The sequence below is a fragment of the Xenopus tropicalis genome, chromosome 6 (assembly GCF_000004195.4).
Source record: "Xenopus tropicalis strain Nigerian chromosome 6, UCB_Xtro_10.0, whole genome shotgun sequence".
Lineage (NCBI taxonomy): Eukaryota > Metazoa > Chordata > Amphibia > Anura > Pipidae > Xenopus > Xenopus tropicalis.
In genome coordinates, this window is record NC_030682.2 from 58,459,971 (window position 1) to 58,481,500 (window position 21,530).

The 21,530-nt window shown below is 38.7% G+C and overlaps 1 protein-coding gene across 2 annotated transcripts in view; it reads right to left on the minus strand.

Moving 5' to 3' along the window:
• The window catches only part of sugct (succinyl-CoA:glutarate-CoA transferase), a 332,890-nt gene that overhangs the window by 202,012 nt on the left and 109,348 nt on the right, over positions 1-21,530 (minus strand). For both annotated transcript variants that reach the window (XM_031904075.1, XM_002933407.5), the window contains exons 10-11: positions 19,703-19,774; positions 13,878-13,975 (exon numbers count right to left, since the gene is read on the minus strand). In XM_031904075.1, coding sequence (XP_031759935.1) covers positions 13,878-13,975; positions 19,703-19,774 — 170 coding nt within the window. The remainder of the gene's footprint in view (positions 1-13,877; positions 13,976-19,702; positions 19,775-21,530) is intronic.

Sequence of the window (21,530 nt, forward strand, 5' to 3'; positions counted from 1 at the left end):
TGAAAGTTTGGAGCTGTGCTCTAAGTGCACTCCATGCAGTTTGTCAGTCTGAACACCCCCTTACCTGTGAAATACCCCCACAAACTATATGTTTTCTGAAAGTGCACACCTGTAGCTATTCAGCAGCGCCATTCTTGCTTTCCTCCATGCAGAATTGTGGACGCAGTTCTCCGTAGAAGTTTGCGGTTTGGCCTGAAATAAAGAAAAAAAAAGATCCAAAGTTAGATTTCTCCCCAAAATTGCCATAGCAACGAAAAAAAACACTAGAATATCAATCTACAACTTGTCCTGAACAAAACGATACCCCACATGCATGGGTGCACCTAAAGACACGGCCTCCAAACAGCCCAAAACAGGGGCAATACACAAGAGCAATTTCAGCTCGAAAGTTTGGAGCTGCGCTCTAAGTGCACTCCATGCAGTTTGTCAGTCTGAACACCCCCTTACCTGTGAAATACCCCCACAAACTATATGTTTTCTGAAAGTGCACACCTGTAGCTATTCAGCAGCGCCATTCTTGCTTTCCTACATGCAGAATTGTGGACGCAGTTCTCCGTAGAAGTTTGCGGTTTGGCCTGAAATAAAGAAAAAAAAAGATCCAAAGTTAGATTTCTCCCCAAAATTGCCATAGCAACGAAAAAAAAACACTAGAATATCAATCTACAACTTGTCCTGAACAAAACGATACCCCACATGCATGGGTGCACCTAAAGACACGGCCTCCAAACAGCCCAAAACAGGGGCAATACACAAGAGCAATTTCAGCTCGAAAGTTTGGAGCTGCGCTCTAAGTGCACTCCATGCAGTTTGTCAGTCTGAACACCCCCTTACCTGTGAAATACCCCCACAAACTATATGTTTTCTGAAAGTGCACACCTGTAGCTATTCAGCAGCGCCATTCTTGCTTTCCTCCATGCAGAATTGTGGACGCAGTTCTCCGTAGAAGTTTGCGGTTTGGCCTGAAATAAAGAAAAAAAAAGATCCAAAGTTAGATTTCTCCCCAAAATTGCCATAGCAACGAAAAAAAAACACTAGAATATCAATCTACAACTTGTCCTGAACAAAACGATACCCCACATGCATGGGTGCACCTAAAGACACGGCCTCCAAACAGCCCAAAACAGGGGCAATACACAAGAGCAATTTCAGCTCGAAAGTTTGGAGCTGCGCTCTAAGTGTACTCCATGCAGTTTGTCAGTCTGAACACCCCCTTACCTGTGAAATACCCCCACAAACTATATGTTTTCTGAAAGTGCACACCTGTAGCTATTCAGCAGCGCCATTCTTGCTTTCCTCCATGCAGAATTGTGGATGCAGTTCTCCGTAGAAGTTTGCGGTTTGGCCTGAAATAAAGAAAAAAAAAGATCCAAAATTAGATTTCTCCCCAAAATTGCCATAGCAACGAAAAAAAAATACTAGAATATCAATCTACAACTTGTTCTGAACAAAACGATACCCCACATGCATGGGTGCACCTAAAGACACGGCCTCCAAACAGCCCAAAACAGGGGCAATACACAAGAGCAATTTCAGCTCGAAAGTTTGGAGCTGCGCTCTAAGTGCACTCCATACAGTTTGTCAGTCTGAACACCCCCTTACCTGTGAAATACCCCCACAAACTATATGTTTTCTGAAAGTGCACACCTGTAGCTATTCAGCAGTGCCATTCTTGCTTTTCTCCATGCAGAATTGTGGATGCAGTTCTCCGTAGAAATTTGCGGTTTGGCCTGAAATAAAGAAAAAAAAAGATCCAAAGTTAGATTTCTCCCCCAAAATTTCCATAGCAACGAAAAAAAAACACTAGAATATCAATCTACAACTTGTCCTGAACAAAACGATACCCCACATGCATGGGTGCACCTAAAGACACGGCCTCCAAACAGCCCAAAACAGGGGCAATACACAAGAGCAATTTCAGCTCGAAAGTTTGGAGCTGCGCTCTAAATGCACTCCATGCAGTTTGTCAGTCTGAACACCCCCTTACCTGTGAAATACCCCCACAAACTATATGTTTTCTGAAAGTGCACACCTGTAGCTATTCAGCAGCGCCATTCTTGCTTTCCTACACGCAGAATTGTGGACTCAGTTCTCCGTAGAAGTTTGCGGTTTGGCCTGAAATAAAGAAAAAAAAAGTACCAAAGTTAGATTTCTCCCCAAAATTGCCATAGCAACGGAAAAAAAACACTAGAATATCAATCTACAACTTGTCCTGAACAAAACGATACCCCACATGCATGGGTGCACCTAAAGACACGGCCTCCAAACAGCCCAAAACAGGGGCAATACACGAAAGTTTGGAGCTGTGCTCTAAGTGCACTCCATGCAGTTTGTCAGTCTGAACACCCCCTTACCTGTGAAATACCCCCACAAACTATATATTTTCAAAAAGTGCACACCTGTAGCTATTCAGCAGCGCCATTCTTGCTTTCCTACATGCAGAATTGTGGACTCAGTTCTCCGTAGAAGTTTGCGGTTTGGCCTGAAATAAAGAAAAAAAAAGGTCCAAAGTTAGATTTCTCCCCAAAATTTCCATAGCAACGAAAAAAAAACACTAGAATACCAATCTACAACTTGTCCTGAACAAAACGATACCCCACATGCATGGGTGCACCTAAAGGCACGGCCTCCAAACAGCCCAAAACAGGGGCAATTCACGAAAGTTTGGAGCTGCGCTCTAAGTGCACTCCATGCAGTTTGTCAGTCTGAACACCCCCTTACCTGTGAAATACCCCCACAAACTATATATTTTCAGAAAGTGCACACCTGTAGCTATTCAGCAGCGCCATTCTTGCTTTCCTACATGCAGAATTGTGGACTCAGTTCTCCGTAGAAGTTTGCGGTTTAGCCTGAAATAAAGAAAAAAAGATCCAAAGTTAGATTTCTCCCCGAAATTGCAATAACAACTAAAAAAACCTGCCCAATTTAGCCCCAAAATATATTCTATTTACCTTTATCTGTTTAGTTGAACATCTTTTGACTGTATAGCTTCATCTGTATTCCTGCGAATCTTCGGGTGATGCGAGGAGGTGGTGAAAGGGAGTCATTGCCCCCACCGAGTAATGACAACCAGCGGGGGCAAGTGGCTAGGGTTAGGCAGGAGAGGCTTCTGCCTGACACCCCCCAATTGTTGCACCCTAGGCAGGAGCCTCTAGGGCACCAGTTTTGCCCCCCCATACACAATACACCCATAGAAAGTGCACCCAAAGACAGCACCCCCCATACACATTGCCCCCATAGACAATACCCCCATACACAGTGCCCCCAATTGCCCCCATACACAGTGCCCCCATAGACAATACCCCCATACACAGTGCCCCCAATTGCCCCCATACACAGTGCCCCCAATTTTCCCCATACACAGTGCCCCCCATACACAGTGCCCCCCATACACAGTGCCCCCCATACACAGTACCCCCCATACACAGTACCCCCCCATACACAGTACCCCCCCATACACAGTACCCCCCCATACACAGTACCCCCCCATACACAGTGCCCCCCCATACACAGTGCCCCCCCATACACAGTGCCCCCCCATACACAGTGCCCCCCATACACAGTGCGGTAATCTATTACAGAAATGCGGGACATTATTGCATAAGTTGCATAGCACCACAATTCTGAAAAAAGCTGAATGCCTGCACCAAGAACAAAATATATATTGCCCAAAATAAAGGCCTCAATATCTGCATTGAAAGCTGAGCTAATGAGTTTTGAATTTGCCAGTTTCTCTCCAACCAAAAGAGCTATGCCATCAGAACAATACTATCACTCATAATAAGGAGAAAGACTACAATTAGCATAAGTGTTGAAATGTAAACTCCCATCTACCAACAAACTATAACTTTCTTTTCACTACTGCAAACAAAGACCCTAACTGTGCAAAAATAATAAAAAAAATATTCCATGGAGAGCTAATACTGTACACTAGTAAAACCTAAAATGTCACCCAGAAATACATATAGCCGTAGCAACTGCCCTGAAAGGGTAGCTTATGAGGTGTCCGTAAAAAAAAAACCTTGTGGCATCAGCAGGGGAGATGAAATCATCCGCAGGCAAGATGAAACATCATGATCATCACGCACCACAAATTTTTAGGGGCCCAGTCCGTCACGCAACACCTCAGTTGGCTATACATAACCTAACGTAACATTTTAGGTAAGGAAACAACCAAATTAACCATGACATAAAATTCTGACCTGAATACATAAACCATAAGGCTACTATATTAATTTTGCACAAAGCGGGATGCCAATAATTATTATAAATTCCATCAGTGCACAACAATTTATTACCCTTTCAATAGTGCAGACGAGTATGGTATATTTCAAAACATGGTTTGAAACATAACCCGGGGTTGCGAGGGCACTTAGGGCAGTAGTACCGTGTATCTCGTCTTATACCCCTTTTGCGGCACACTCTGCAAGCTTTCTGGGCAAACACTTTTCCAGGTGTGGGTGGAAGCGTATCAATAAAGTGCTTCCCAATCAATCGGGCCACATTGTCACTAGGGGGCATCTCAGGCACAGTCTCCTCTACACCACTAAACAACAGGGCAGGGATTATCTGCAGCTGGTATTTATAATAGGATAATTTGCGGCCTGGTACTGCTGCCTTATATACAACGTATGAATTTCGAAGGGCCATTTGAATCAAGTATATACCAACTTTTTTGTACCAGGCCTTAGTTTTTCGAGTGGCGTTGTAGTAATGTTGGAGTTGATCAGTTCTGTCAACACCACCCATGTACCTGCTGTATTCCCTGCAACAGAGAGGTTTTGTTTTAGGGGGCCTACCAACTCTCTGTACCACAGTTACTGACTCATCGTGGATTGTCGTCAGCATGAATACATTTTTTGTGTCATAATAATTTATGGCAAGGAGCTCATCATTTCTTAGGGCATAAACTTCTCCACGATTAAGTTTTTTGCTGACCAGATCCCTGGGCAAGCCCTTTCGGGTACGATTTATAGTGCCACAGGCTGGGGTATCTAAGCAATATAGGGCAGTGAACAGGGGGATACTAGTGTAAAAGTTATCCACATATAAGTGGTAACCTTGGCCCAAAAGTGGAGAGATGAGCTCCCATACAATTTTGCCACTGACAGTCAAATCAAGGGGACAACCAGGGGGGTCTAATTGGAGTCCTTGCCTTCATAAATCATGAAATAGCTGGTGTACCCCGAAATGCTTTCGCACAGTTTGTAAAATTTGATCCCATAGCGGGCACGCTTGCTTGGGATGTACTGCCGAAATGCGATGCGCCCTTTGAAGAGGAGAAGTGACTCATCTATACAAATGTTTTGGGAAGGGGTATACACTTCTCCACACCGCTCAGACAGGCTATTTATAAGGGGCCTCAATTTATGCAGCCTGTCATGGCCGGGCACATCAGGGGGTACAGCCGTTGCATTGTTATTGAAATGCAGAAACCGGAGCAGTAGCTGATACCGGTTTCTCGGCATGGTGGCAGAAAAAACAGGGATAGACAACACAGTAGTGGTATCCCAGTAGGACTCCAAAGAATTTGCTTTTATGAGACCCATAGCTAAAGTGAGTCCCAAGAACTTTTTCATTTCGGCAATGTCAGTGGGATGCCATGCCTGCGCTCGAGCATACCTAGGTAGGGGATTATGGGTAAGGTATTGCTCGGCGTATAAATTTGTATAGAGGACCATATCCTGTAGGATGGCCTCAGTGATGTAATTCCTGGTGTCCACCTTAACACCAGCGACTGCAGTAAAAGGGGGGATCTCAGGGGGAAAATTACAAGGAGGCCTCCACGCAGGCTCTCCTCCAGCTGCAGCATAAGCCCTATCACCCTCTCCCTCATTTTGCACACTCTCCTCTACCTCCATGGGCTCCTCAAGAGCACTAACCGTGCTACTACTACACCATGACTCCTCAGTAGAGGAGTCACTCTCTGAACCAGGGGGCACATACTCGGAATCAGAGTCACTGAACTCCTCCGAGCTAGAGGCCATGCACAGTGCAGCAGCCTCTTCAACCGAGTACAACTTTCTGGCCATGTTGCCAACAAAATATTTTTTTATAACACCCTAGTCCAAAATCACAAAAAATCAAGTAAATCAGAATATGATCAGAAGCCAGAAAAATCTAACAGCTACGCAAAGATAAACTACTGCAACACAGGCAAGGCAGACACTAGAAAAAAAAAACAGGTAAGATCTGGCTAAGAAAAAAAGCAGCTTTGGTTTCAAACCCCCCCCCCCCCCCCCCCCCCCCCTCTAAACCCCCTTGAACTCCTGAACTCCCTAAAAAAAAATACAACCAAGAACAATCAGGAACAATCAGGAACAATCAGGAACAATCCAGAACAAGCAAAAAAAAGCAAAAGCCAGTAGATGCAACACACAAATAAAAAAAGCCAAGATCAATAAGCAAGAACAGTAAATGAACAGCAACACAAATCTAAAATGCAACGAAACCACTGAAAAATGCAAAATCAAGTTAACACAAGCAATATAACTAATCAAAGTATAACACAAAACTGAAAACTCACAAAACCACTGAACTATGCAAGAAAAATGTGATTATGCCGTGTGACTTGTGTTCAGGCTACCTGATCACTTGTCACACTGCAAAATCAAGGTAACACAAGCAATATAACTAATCAAAGTATAACACAAAACTGAAAACTCTCAAAACCACCGAAAAACACAAGAAAAATGTGATTATGCCGTGTGACTTGCGTTCAGGCTACCTGATCACTTGTCACACTGCAAAATCAAGGTAACACAAGCAATATAACTAATCAAAGTATAACACAAAACTGAAAACTCACAAAACCACTGAACTATGCAAGAAAAATGTGATTATGCCGTGTGACTTGTGTTCAGGATACCTGATCACTTGTCACACTGCAAAATCAAGGTAACACAAGCAATATAACTAATCAAAGTATAACACAAAACTGAAAACTCTCAAAACCACCGAAAAACACAAGAAAAATGTGATTATGCCGTGTGACTTGCGTTCAGGCTACCTGATCACTTGTCACACTGCAAAATCAAGGTAACACAAGCAATATAACTAATCAAAGTATAACACAAAACTGAAAACTCACAAAACCACTGAACTATGCAAGAAAAATGTGATTATGCCGTGTGACTTGTGTTCAGGCTACCTGATCACTTGTCACACTGCAAAATCAAGGTAACACAAGCAATATAACTAATCAAAGTATAACACAAAACTGAAAACTCTCAAAACCACCGAAAAACACAAGAAAAATGTGATTATGCCGTGTGACTTGCGTTCAGGCTACCTGATCACTTGTCACACTGCAAAATCAAGGTAACAGTAATAACAGTATATATATATAATATAACAGAAATAAAAGTATAACACAGAACTTAGAAATCAGAGTAATAGAGTAAAACAAGTAATAAAACAGAAATAAAGCACAATGCAGAACTGAAAAAGCAATGAAAATCAATAATATACAATAAAACTGATGAAACAGTGATTAGTGTGTAAAGGCTAAAAATGGAAAATAAAATAAAGGCAAAGTAAAAAATATGTATGTGTGTACACTTGTGAGTGTGTGTAAGTGTATGCCTGTGCAAAAAAAAAAAAGTGGAAACTGCAAAAAAAAAATCAGAAAAAAAAATTACAATTAGTGTGATGTATAAATGGTGCAAAATTGGTACCTGGGGCAGGCAAGGCAGATCTCAAAGGCAGGCAGGCAGGCAGGCAGGCAGATCTCTGGTGCTGGAAGACCGCAGGGGGATGCAGGCAGGCTCCAAGAGGCTCCACGATGCTCCACGAGTGAAGGGGGCGGCGCCAGGGGCAGGATTAAATACCCCAAGCAGCAGGCACGTCCTGATGACGTCGCTGCGACTTGGGGTCACACAGAGGCGATCGGAGGGGGCCCAGGAGGGAGCAGCGCCGGTAAGCTCGTTGCCTAGGGGGTTTTGGGCCTGGCAGCGCGTCTCTGCACTCGGATCGATCGGCGAGTGCAGAGAACGCGCTGTCCTTATGGGAAACGTAGCTTCTACGTGCTTGGCATACAACGATTTTTTATGCCAGCACGTAGAAGCTACGTGCTTGGCAGGGAAAGGGTTAAGGGGCAGTTTGCAACATTGTATAGAATGTCCTTTTATTAGCAACTTTTCAATTGACCCTCATATTTTTTTATTTGTCTTCCCCTTGCTCTTTAACTTTAAAATGCTATCATTGACTTAAGAGGCATGGTATGCCTAAGGTACAGTATGTAACCACCAGTTTTTAAAAGTTAACTGTTAAGCTAGACAAAGTTATATTTGTCTGGTCAACAGCAGAACATAGAGCCACGCAGCAGCAATTAGCGAATGTGCACGGTTACTGGGAAGAACTGCATGCTGGCCTTACAGCCCTTCTAGCCCCTGTTTCAGGGCATAATGAGCACTCCCAGGGTCTCCTGTGTGAAGTCACTTCCACCCAAGCCCCATGTGCCATTTTAGTTTAGAGCTCCAAGAAGTAAGAAGCCCCCTGTTAGGATCTGGGTTTCGTACCAGCCATTTAATTTGTTAGTCTGGATATCCTCCATGCTTCTATCCTTTTGTATTTTAGTTTACCCCTAAATTTCTGATTTTTCAGTGGAATTGTTAACTTTTGGGGTAAAAATGATTGCTTTAACTTTTAGGGTAACTATGTCACAACTGGCAGTTTTTGGATCCTTGGCTGTGTGAAAATGTATCTATATCACATGCTGACTATGGAGGCACACGCTGGTATACTTACTTGGTATTTACTTATGTTATGAATTAAAATGTTATATTTATTTCAATTGTGGGTTTTATTTAGGAAGGATTTGCATAAATGTGTAGTAAGGCTGATGCTAAAGTCCACCCACATAAGCTTATTTTATGGTAAATATACATAAGCATAACTCTTTGTAAGGGGAGTATAACTCTGCATCTTCACAGCCCATTCAGGGTTGCATATGCTCCTCAGAGATACAGCTCATAGAAGGACAGAAAAGGACAACGATTTCAGACATGAAAGGCATGTGATAGTGAATAATCATAAATTAATCAATCTTAATTGCTAGTGAGTTTGGTGCACTCTCCCATTTCATTCACTTCTTCCTGTATAGCTCCACTGGGCAGGGACTGATGCATGATCTCTGTAAAGTTCTGCAGAATATGTTGGTGATAATATAAACAAAGAATAATCTTTGTCTTTATCACCTAAGACAGGAAACTATTTCAAAATAAGTTATACAAATAAATGTGCTTCTAATCAATTTTACCTTCATCAAATTTTACAGAATTGCAACTAAACGATCACAAAGGTCTTCCTTTGTTTCATATTTTGCAAGACCCAACAATCCACATTTTTCAAAACAGGTTAGAATGTTCATGGTGGGTTTTTACCTGGAGACCACACAGATACCAATATTTGCACACTAAAATAGGGTAAAAATACCCTACTTCAAGAAAACTATATATATATATAATCAATGTTATTCTTAATTGTAAGTTTTTATTGTTACTGTATTACTTAGTAGTTTAAAGGAATTCTTCCTTAAATTAGTTTTCTTGTTACTGTTGTTCTGATGATCTAAAGTTATTTTGGATAAACATTTCTACCCTATTATGTTCAGCAATGTTAAAAGATTTTTGTTAGGTTCCTCCTCTAAGATATACAAACAAATACAATTTTTATGTGCTGAAGTTTACATGCACAAACTTGAGGCACGTGAGTGCTTAATGTTGTTTTGTAAAATGTGTTCTGAATGCAACGAATCAAAATTCTTAAAAATATGAAAAGTAAAAAAGAAAAAAAAAAAAAAAAAGAGCAGCAAGAGGTCAGAGCAGGCCGTGTGTATGGCATGTTATACAAAGTCAAGTTCACTTCATAACGGAAATTGCTGACAGATTGTACAATAGTAGACAATTCTTTTCTACTTTGTCTTCTGTTTTCTTTCATCTTCGCTATGACACAAAATTCATCCCAAGTGACATATAAGTGTAAAACTGGCTTTGCCATGAAAGTGCATTGAAATAGTTAAACACAGTTACACCACCCAATAACATCTGGAAGCAGATCACCTTATGTACATATCGCTTGGGCTGTTTAGGATTCCCCTGTTTTAATACTACTTTGGATATACTAAAGTCGAAGATAATACTGAGAAGAATTGCTCTAAAGAGTATTATTTCTCTCGGAAATAATGCACAATTGATAGCAAAATGTTAAACAGGAATAGCATAGCTTGAAATATATTAGAATTCAAATAAAATCATAATTATACCAATTTTTCAAAGGTTAGTTATTTACAGGCTACATCAAGTAGCATTTTAGATTTTCAACTTAAATCCAAAAACATGAGTGCAACAAAGAAAAATTTAAAATGTAGCTATTCACAAGTCTCAATGAATCACCCAAATCTACAGTAAGTATAATAGATGGAAACTATTATTAGGCATTTTTATATGTTACTCAAACTTATATAAGTATCAAGCATAACATAAACAATAATATAACTATATTCAGTAAAGGATAACTTACAGGAGAAATAAAGTCAAATTCTCCAAAATATTCAGTCAGAATGTCAATGAGTCAGATCTAAGTAAATATTATGCTCTCGTGGTACGGTTAATGAATTTTCAAGCCAAGCTCATACATCATTTCTGTAGTTACATGAGTGGTTTCCTTGATGCAATGTGATGCAAATGCAAGTCAGTATCAAACGTGCCTTCAGACTGTTTAACATCCACCCATAATCACAGGGGTGTATTTAAAACTTTAGTGTTTGTGTATCCTTCAGTCTCATCCCCCCAAGAACTATAAATGGCTTCATTTCTTTTTATGGAAAACAAAATATATGTCATAATAGTTTTTCTACATTGCTGCCGTAACTAATGCCTGTTTTATGCAGTGGGAGACCAGATTAAATACCTTTAAGCTCAGTCAGGCAGGGATGGAACATCTTTGCATTCCTTGATTAACAGAGGACACATTCATCATTTTCGCCTGAAACAAAAGCTCTTGACCTAAATTTAAAGTCAAATCTCATTCTTAGTCAGTAAAGAAAGAATTAAGGTTGTGCCTTGTTTCCCTTGCAATATGGGCTAAAGGGCCAGTTTATAAAGCAGGAACAAAGTGGTAAGTGTAAAATGTTTATAGAAATTGCCATGTTTTTAATCACAATTCTGCATTTTCCCTTAGAAAGTGTGGACACCATCAAGAAGCAGCTTTGTTTGTTGAGTCAGTTGTGTCCTTAAACCAACTCATGATGGAAACTCTGGAACTACCTCCTAGTGTCCAGGTGACCAACTGCCCACAATTCACCTTAGCAAGTGGAAGGTGCTAGATAATTATTCCCTTGGCTTTGCTTAAGCCTATGGCACAGAGAGTATATTAACCAACATTGTACTTTTATTACTTCCTGCACTTGCTTCTCATTCAAATAAATGGGTAATGATTGACCTGATAGAGAAAGGACTCATGGGGGGAATTCACAAAAGTGGAGACAGACCTTTTTTGGAGTAAAAGTGGTGGAAAAACTAGTGGAAAACACTTTCTTCATATTCACAATCAGAAATCTGCCTAAATTCTGACTCAACCGCCATTTTTCAGTTTATGGTGAAAGAAAAACAGTTTACAGACACTTTTGTTAATTTGTCATTTCAATGACATTTATACAACATTATATACATTTTTATTTAAAGGAAAAGTAAAGCCTCCCAGGCAAATTTTTAGCAGCAGTGCCCACTTATTAATCACTTCACTGACACTTGCCCCAACTTATCTGTGCCCCTATAGAATGTCCAGAACAGAGCTGCTTGATAGCATTAGCCCCCTCCTTTAGCTGTGCCTCTTCTGTTCCCAGCAGCCATCTTGGTGTTCATCAAACAGCACATGCACACTGGCACTCAAACTGGGATATTGGGGTACAAGGTTGGACTGCCCCCAATGGGGCACTGGATAAAAACCCAATGGGCCCTAGTCCTGTTGGACCTCTTTTCACTGGGCATGTTGGTGTGTGGGCCGGATTGCTGCTGGCCAGTAATGAGTAGGGGTTAGAGAAGAAGGTATTTATACCCTTAAAGCTTGTTACAGAAGTGGAAATACACAGAAAAAATGAAATGATGTATAGTTTTCCTAATCAAACTAAAATTACCCTTCAGGAAATGCCCCCAAAGTGAAATGACAAATGGGTGAAATGACAAATGGCATATGAAATGCAAAATCCTGCTGGTAAAATCCTTATTCCAAGGCTCATATAGATGTGCAACTGGGTTTGATGGCACTGACAGATTTACTAAGAGCTTAAGGCAAATTCATAAAAAAAAATGTAAGGAAAAGGACAAAATCTGAAAACTGTCTGTTCAAAAGACAAATTCATAAAAGTGGAGATAGAGCTTTGTGAATAAAGTGGAAAATCCGACACATCTATCTCCACTTTTACTTGTCTCAATATCACCACTTTTCCCCCATGGAGTCCAAAATGTAAATAAATAAAGATTGGTCATCAAATGCTGAGGGAGTGCTGCAACTTTTCTTTTATACTAAATGTTCCACTTCTGGCAGTTGGTATCATTCAGGTACCACTGGAAGACACAGATGCATACAGCTCTGAGCAGTTCCTGACTGATTTTGAGGGAAGTCCATTTATTTGAATGCAAAGAGATTGTAGGATAGAAAAGTTGATTTCAATGTCAAAGTTTTTCCTCAGATGATAGAAGACCATCTGATGTTACTATCTAATTAAGGTGCTACAAACTGCAATAAATAAAAAAAAATGAAATATAGCAAAAGGTTGTATGCATATATGTATGAATGTTTGTGCTATGTACAAAGCGCTACAAGAATACACAGTGCTGTACAATTTTACAATTTACAACTGTATACACAAGGAGGACACGTATTATGATAAATACAATAAATAAGTATAAATATACAGATGCAGTAGGAAGGAGGTCCTTGTCCCATAGAGCTTACAATATAAATGGTGGGTAACATACAAGTACAAATTGGAGGGTAAAAGTGCACAGGGTTTGGAGGATGGCCCTTAAGTGAAGGACTAGACAAAATTATTAACTAATTCTCTAGTGCTCCAAAAGGTAATATCCGAGTTTTTTCTTTTACGAGATTGAGGGATTGTTTCTTATGCAGGAATTCAGGAATGGGATTCCAGAGGTAAGAAGCAGCAAAGTAGAATGGTTTAAGACTAGAGATGACTGCGGGTGTAGAAAGTGTAAAAAGACAGCAACCCTGAGAGGAGCGGAGAAGATGGCCAGGAACATACAGTAAGACAAGTGAAGAAATATAATGAGTAGCATGGGGGTGAAGGGTTTTGAAAGTTAGCAAAAGTATTTTGTATGCTATGCTTAACAGACATTGAGGCTGTACAGGTTCCCGCTTAGAAAAAAGCAGGAGGATCTTAGCAGAAGAGTTTAAGACTGATTGGAAGGGAGAGAGGTGAGGGTTTGACTTAAGGTATGGAGATCCAAATTAGGGAAAGACCCCTTATCCTAGAATTCTGGATAACAGGTCCAATACTTTAACCATATCTTAAACTGGCATAAGCTGTTAAAATCCCAAGAATAACCTTATAATTGTTGTCATTGGAGATGCTTTAGAATTAGATAATACAAGCTTTAAGGTTAAATTGTATATAACAGTGAACTGGTAGTAAAAATGTAAATCTACAAATGTAAATGTAAATTAAGAACATGTTTAATTATGTTAGGCTTTAATTATTATAAGTTAAAATATTTTAAAAGTAAGAAGCTTTAGCCTGAACCGATGTAAAATGTCATATGTGTTATCTCCTCAACTCTTTTCTATTACACTATATAAAAATGTAAAGTCTTGAAGTCTCATAAATAAAGAATATACAAAAAAAAAAGTAAGAAGCTTACCGTGCTGATAATATAGTTAGGAGATCGTTTCTGTACTGGACCCTAAGTTTGTTGGTCTTAAATCTAGGATCGTCGATGAGTTCAGTTAATTTCATGATCTAAATAAAATAATAAAAACCATATTAGCATAATACTGTAACAACAAAACAAAGATACAAAATTATCTGTATAACTTTACCTGATACAAAAAATTCTATGACATTGCTACCAAATTCCTACATCAAATGTAGATCTGCATGCTTGGTTAAATCCTACCTGATATGCTTTCTGTGTAAATGAGGTATATGTGGCAGTGTAATATAAGAAGACACTTTTAGTTATAGTTCAGTATAATCAAAAAAACAAAGAAATCAAGTGAATTTGTAGGCATTGTAATTTTTCAAGGAAATGTGGTACAGAATTAGCATTCTTTTAGGTTCATTAATGAAAAGTCTAAGGGGCACCGGGAGACCGCTGTGCGTTCCAACCTCTAGGCACCGGTCCCCGGTTCCTTCTGCGTGCATGCACAGTAACACTGTCTCCACTCGGCACTGCGTCATGACATTAGCCGCAAAAATCACATTTAAATAGAGCATCTTTGCTTGTTTCAGTGCCCAAGCTGGTTAAAGCGATACTGACACTAAATAACGACTCCTCAAAATACGAATGTACATAAAAAGTTGCCCATAGGTCATGTTGATTGATTTTCGCTGAGAGATTTGCTTTTGTAAATAATTGTTACTTGAAGTTTCTACACCTGACTGTCCCTTCTCAGCCTGTCAGTTATAGCTTCCAATGCTAACGGCCTCCTGCTGGACAAATATGGCAGCCCCCTTATAGGGGAACATGGGGGATCAGACAGGTAATATAAAAGCAATGGGCAAATATTTTTATGGCAAAAGGTCATACAAAAACAATGTTATGTTAGATAACAAAAAGGTTTAATTTCTGGTGTTAGTATCTCTTTAAGAGTATTCTGACTATGCTAAAGCTAATAGTAATAGTATATATATATATATATATATATATATATATATATATAATTATTCTGGAGTGTAATAACAGCCCCTGTTTTACACTTTGATATATGCCCTGATATGTGATTATTTTGTGCACTATTTTCTAAATTGCAGGTATATATAAAGTTGCAGGTATGTCTCATTTATACGGTATATGCAGTACTGTACATTTCCAACAATATGTTAACAGAACAAAACAATAAATAGAAGATAAATACAATATTTACAATTATGTTCACTATTAAACGGCACTTGCTAAGACATAGTAAAGTACAGTAAAAAATATCTGAAGCTGCAGTGTAAAATATCCCAATAATAATTAAACTAAACAGTAGATCTCAGGTACTGCAGTGCAAGCAACATGCATTTAAATTTCCAATTCGCTCTGATGTATGGGGATCAGTAGGGATCATTTTACAATGCACCATGCAAAGTGCACAGGGCAAAAACAAAAAGGCAGCAATTGCTATTATTTTTTACCCACAATGCAGCATTTTGATAACTCCAGAATCCCAGCGTCTACCAGTGGGAGATGCTCCTGGGACAGTTGTGTTTGGTTTGTCAAAATGCATGTGAATGAGATGCAGTTGCACCAAAAATAGTTGGAGTCATATAAATGTTATCAGCACAACACTTTAGGATCAAGTATGCTGTGTCTATTGAAACAGGCAGCTGTGTGAATGTTGCAGCTACCTCCAGCTTCGAGATTCATAGGTTGCACCCTGAGGTGCAATTCTTTGCACTTCTAAAGGCTCATTTACAAAGTACAACAATAGTTGTGGTAAGGCAACGTCAGGTGCAGTCATCACATTATTATCTATGTAATGACTGTACATTTCAACACTCTGCACTGTGGTTTTCGGGTTTTTTATACGATTGATAATGAAATATACTCTCTTGCTTGCTTTATTGAAGATTTTTGTTCTCTTTTAACATTTGGTGGATTTTCACCATTTAGATGATTTTTTGTGTTTACTTCTAAGTTAATTGTTTATTTTGGGCAACATTTTTAGCCAATTATACCCTATCTCACAGGTCACATGGAGATGTTCCTGAATACATACAGTATGTGATTTTTAGTAATGCAACACCAATAACAGACTGGATATTTTTATGTGGTCTAATACCTTGAGTATTCTTTATATACAGCTTGCAGACTTGAGACTTGGCCAGATATACTGTGTGTGTGTGTGTGTGTGTGTGGTTCCAGACCTTTTTACCCCTTTTGCCAAATTTTCCCTGTCTGCAGTCACTGTCTGGCAAATAAAGTCCATGGAATCGCCTGTAATCTAGTCACATTTAAGTCTTCTCAGAAGATCTCTTTACCAGGTCAGGATTGTCACACTTTCCAGCCAGCTTAGCATGTCCTTTGGCATGGAGTACTTCACTGCGCAAATTGGTCAATCAGGGAGCCACGAGCAGCAGCAAATTCAATTCACTTTAAAACCTGAAGTGGTCAATTTGCGTACTAAATTATTCTGTGCTTAAGGACTGTGCCACTGTGTATTTAATAACTTCCTCCAATAATTTTTTTCACTCATCACTTCTGACCAGTGTTTCTCTGTAACCAACCCTAACCCCACTGCATGTTTGCACTATGGAGAAAAAGGAATGTGGCTGATTGACAGCAGTAATGCTGAAAGAGCAGGCCAACAGAAGAGGGCAGTTCTTTTTTTTTAGATTTAGATTTTTAGAAAATGCTGTGACTTTACTATCCGTCGAAATGGCTAAAAATCCAAAACTTTAGAGGTATCGAATTTTTCGGATGCTGGTTTTTGTTCGACAATTTGAAAAAAGCCACAGTTTTTAAGTGATGACAAAAAAAATCTGAATTTTCACAATTTTTCTGCTCCTTTTCCCACGTGGACTTTTTAATTTCAAATTTTTTAGTAAATTCCAGACATTTGTGAAAACGAGTTTATTAGAATTTTAGTTTAAAAAAAAAAAAGAGAAATTTAGAGTTTTAGTAAATCTGCCCCCTCGTCTAGAAAAACAAGCATACAACTCCCCTGGGTTCCCCTGCAGTTACCAAGTTTAGGACCAGCCCCCCCCCCACACACTATGGGGCCGATTCACTAAAGGTCGATAACGCTTATCGCATGCTTTTTTGCGTTAAAAAGCATGCAATAAATAAGTACCGATTCATCATTCATGTCGCATGCGTTAATCCGCATATCGAATGCGCAAAAAAACGCATCAGCGCTAAGCGTTATTTCTAAAGCATTGCGTTAATTATCGAATAGAAATAATACTAACGCATGATTCACAAAAGCATATGAAGCGTTAAACGCGCAAAATATCACATTAATCTGTGCAAATATTAACACCTACTTGGGGCAGGCGGTACTTAAAGCTTTTGGCAACACAACATGGACTTTGCAGTTGGATTTTTTCAAGTATGTGTTGGCCCTAGAGTGATGCATCCTCCAGTTTTCAGGGAAATGGTCATTTTCAGAACAGTAGTTTTCATAAAGTAATGGTTACATTACTAAATATCGCACGCAGCGAAATATATCGCACGCGGCGGGAAATAATGCAAGAAAATCGCTCATCGAGTTAAATGACGCCTGTCCTTTTAGTGAATCGAGCAAGTCTATTGTTGAGCTCTTGTCAATAATTATGAGGTTGTGTAGCCAGACACCAGAGAGGAGTATTGGTGTCCAAAAGTGTTTGAACCTTACATATCGGCACTGAGTGTTCACAGCCCTTAAGAGATATGGGTTGTGATGCTGCTTATACTCTATATTAAGTGAATTGCCAACTAATGAATGCAATGGGATTTGTATAACGTGCAATTGCCTCGAAATCTGATATTATTTGTCTGTGTGTTTTGGATGTGTTTCCTTAAACCTGTTAAGATATTTGAGGAAGAGTCACAAATATTCAATTTTTTCGGTATTTTAATTCTAATTATGTTGGGCTGAAAAACCCAACATACTGTTCTTTGACTTTATCTTTTTCTTCTTCGCACCCCTCATTTTCTAAACGCTACTCTTCATACAGTTTTAGGGGTACAACACCCAAACTCTCCACACTCCTTTGCCCTATAGCAGAGCAGGTTGCTTGTGCTTTTCTAAGCGATCCTGCCCCCCGTCTGTTTGTGACGCCCCTGGGAAAACATGTTTTTTTCAAAACGCATAAGTTACTAGAGCTTTGAAATCTATTTTTAATTTTGACATTTCACATGGGGCTAGCCATATTTTTAATTTCCCAGGGTGTCACAGCCATGTGACCTGTGCTCTGATAAACTTCAGTCACACTTTACTGCTGAGCTGCAAGTTGAGTGATATCACCCCCCTCCTTTCCCCCCCCAGCATCCAATCTGCAGAACAATGGGAATGTAGCAAGATAGCAGCTCCCAGTAGATATCAGAATAACACTCAAAAGTAAGAAATCCAAGTCCCGCTTGGGACTCCTCCAGTTACATGGGAGTAGAAGAAACAAAAGGTTACCTGAAAGACTATATAAGACTTAGGGGAATACTTATGAAGCTGTGAAAAGTACATCTTTATTTTGATATTTTATCTGTATATCATTATTTGTTAACTGTATTTTGCATGTGTTTTCACCAGTTTTCAAATCTTCTGTATACTTTACTACTGTACATGTTTTAGGTCTACAAATTCAAATGCTTGGGACTTGGAGTTTTATGAATATTTGTAAAGTATATCTGTAGTGTATCTGTAGTGTAGTTTTTTCTTGAAGACGAAAGTCAGTCATCCGACTGGCTTCCTCAATTCCGAAATGTCTTCAGGAAAAAAGTTCACAGCAAGTTTCGTTGATTTGATTACTACAGATTTATCATGACCTGGATAAATGAAAACCTTTACAAAGACATTAATAAAGGATCTTCCCATAAATTGGATTGACATAACTTAATAATAATTTACATAATTAAACCAATAGGATTGTTTTTTTCTTCAGTATAGATTATTATTTTTGAGCAGCCATCATTAGCTCTATGTTGTTTGCAAAACACATTTGCAACTTTCTTTTTTCAGATTATAATTTTTGTGCACTATTATATCTGTTTAAATTCGCTACATTTTGTAGCAAGTTTAAATTCGCAAATGATGGGTTTATGGCAGTGGTTACTGACGTTAAAACAAACAAAAAAAAAAAACCCCAAAAACTTTTCTAACAATAAAGTCCCTTTTCAACTCTCAACTTTTTCTGTGAGGGAACTGGGCCTTTTCTTCTATTAATTAGTGCTATTGTCCCCAGGTGACAACAAACAAAAATACATTTTCCTATTGACTAAAAAATAATTTAGACAATAAATAAACCCAATAAGATTTTTGTGCCTCCAGTAAAGCTTCATGATATCTTAGTTGGGATTAGGTACAAGGAACTGTTTTCTTTTTACAGAGAAAAAGGAAATCATTTTTAAAAACTTAAAATAATTTGATTAAAATGGAATCTATAGGAGATGACCTTCTCGTAATTCAGAGTTTTCTGGACAACAGGTTTCTTGGATAATAGGTCCTGTATCTGTACACTAACCTATTTTATTCATCAGTTCCTGTTAAATAACCAATAGTGTTCAAGAATTATTTTAAAATCGTTTGTTTGTAGTATTTATACACATAGCGTTTCTCTCATATTCACAGTTTTGCAGTCTGCCTAATGACAGGTCATGTAAAGGACTTAATTACGTAGTATTAGGCATCACTGCCAAGAAAAATAATAATTAGTCCATCGCCAAATAGCCATTTTTTCCTTCTTGTTTTTATAACTTAAAAATGTTAAAAAAGGTATTTTGGCATTGAAACATGTAACATGGCAGTTAAGAGGAGACCTTTTAAATTACCTCATCATTGTGCTTACCTTGCAAACAGTAGAGAACTGTTGATCGTTGCCTGCCCCAATTACTAGGTAACCGTCCTTGGATTTAAATGACTGAAAGAAAATAAACATAGAGCCACCTTTAAAAGTCCATTCAGCAAGGCACCATGCCACAGAACTGAAATGAAAATATTTACTTTTCAACTCGTGCTATCATACAAAATATCATACGACTGGACAGTTACTGCAAAGTGAACCTTTCAATGAAGCATAAATTAACCTTGTTTTGTTTTATATAGTGGGTGGTCAAACAATCTTTGGATATAAACTGTTTACATATTAAGTTATGATGGGTCCACATGCAATTGTGGCAAAAATATTGGCACAATTTTCATATAATGCACCATTTCTGCCAAAAGAATTTAATTGTTAAGAACAACAATGCTATGGTTCCCACGCAAGTATTTATTTTGTATGCAGTGGAACAATACCAAAAGCTGCAGAAAATATCTATATCTCATCTTCCAAACAGAAATCCAAAATGGACTGGAAATATTTGTATCTCAAGCAAGCAATTCTCCTGTTCGTAAGTAAACTCACCTATGAGGAGCTACAGGTGCCACAATATAAGGACACATTTATCAAAGAACAGCAGTGCATTGCCTGTGTGCACCACATTGACCATGAAAAAAAGGAACAAAAACAGAGAACTGTCTGAGGATATGAGATTCTATGATTCTAAAAGAGCATGCAAAATCTTAAGGCTACCAGTCTATCTCAGGAGACCTTGATGCTCCTGTGTCCATCATATACAATACTATCAAGAAACTTGCCGATGGCACTGTTGTCAACTAAAAAGTAAGTGTTGGCTAGCTTATTGTACTGTATTAAGAGATAGTGACAAGTTCTTGCTAAATGTCACTATGCCTTTTGATAAACAGGGTATACTTTGAATACTGGGTGTATGGAAACATGGTAATTAAAAACCATTCCTTCAATGTATGTATTTTGCTATTCCCTGTCTATGTCAGACATTTGAGTCAATCGGTGGATATTGAATCCACTTGAATCCACATTCCAAGCAGTACCCAACTACTGGTAACCAGAAGGGTCCAAGAGATAGCAAAAAAAAAAAGGCACACACAGGCTTCTTGGTGTACTAGTGATTTCTTTGGCTTTGCTTATTGGGACCAGGAATTAGAAAGTGACTTTAGTTTAATTTTCACATTTTGCACTGTTTAGTGCAAGAAATAATAAAAAGCATAGATATTTCCTAATTAAAACAACAAGCAAAAACTATGTTCAGCACAAGCCCTATTCATTGAACAAGTGTTGAAAAGGGAAGAATACAATTTTGCGTGCATGGCTTACCCATTGGTTAAATGAGTAGTATTCCACAACAAGCTTTTCTCATGCAGTGTTTTTGTGGTTTTTGCTATGTGTGGGAAAACAAGTCATTCTGAGTGGTTTTATACATTTAAACAACCAAAACAGATAAATTTATTGTTGCCAAACAAAGCCATATGATAAATGCATCAGGTTTTGCTTAGCATGTAGCTTTGCATAAAAATTCTTTGATGTTTATTTTAGGAATCCATTTAAAAAACATGTTTCTGCATCGCTGATAAAGCAAAATATATCGCTAAGATCATCAACAACACATTTATCATTTAACCTAAAAGCAATGGCTATGATTTCATCCACCATTTGAAAATTCTCATACAAAACACATGTTACTACAGGGTATTTTCTGGTCACAGGATGCTTTCTTTAAAAAACAGAAAGGACATCTTAAGTTAAGCCCACACAGAACTTTATGAGATTGTTTAGATAAACCACTTGGCAACCACACTGTATCATCCATGCTTTG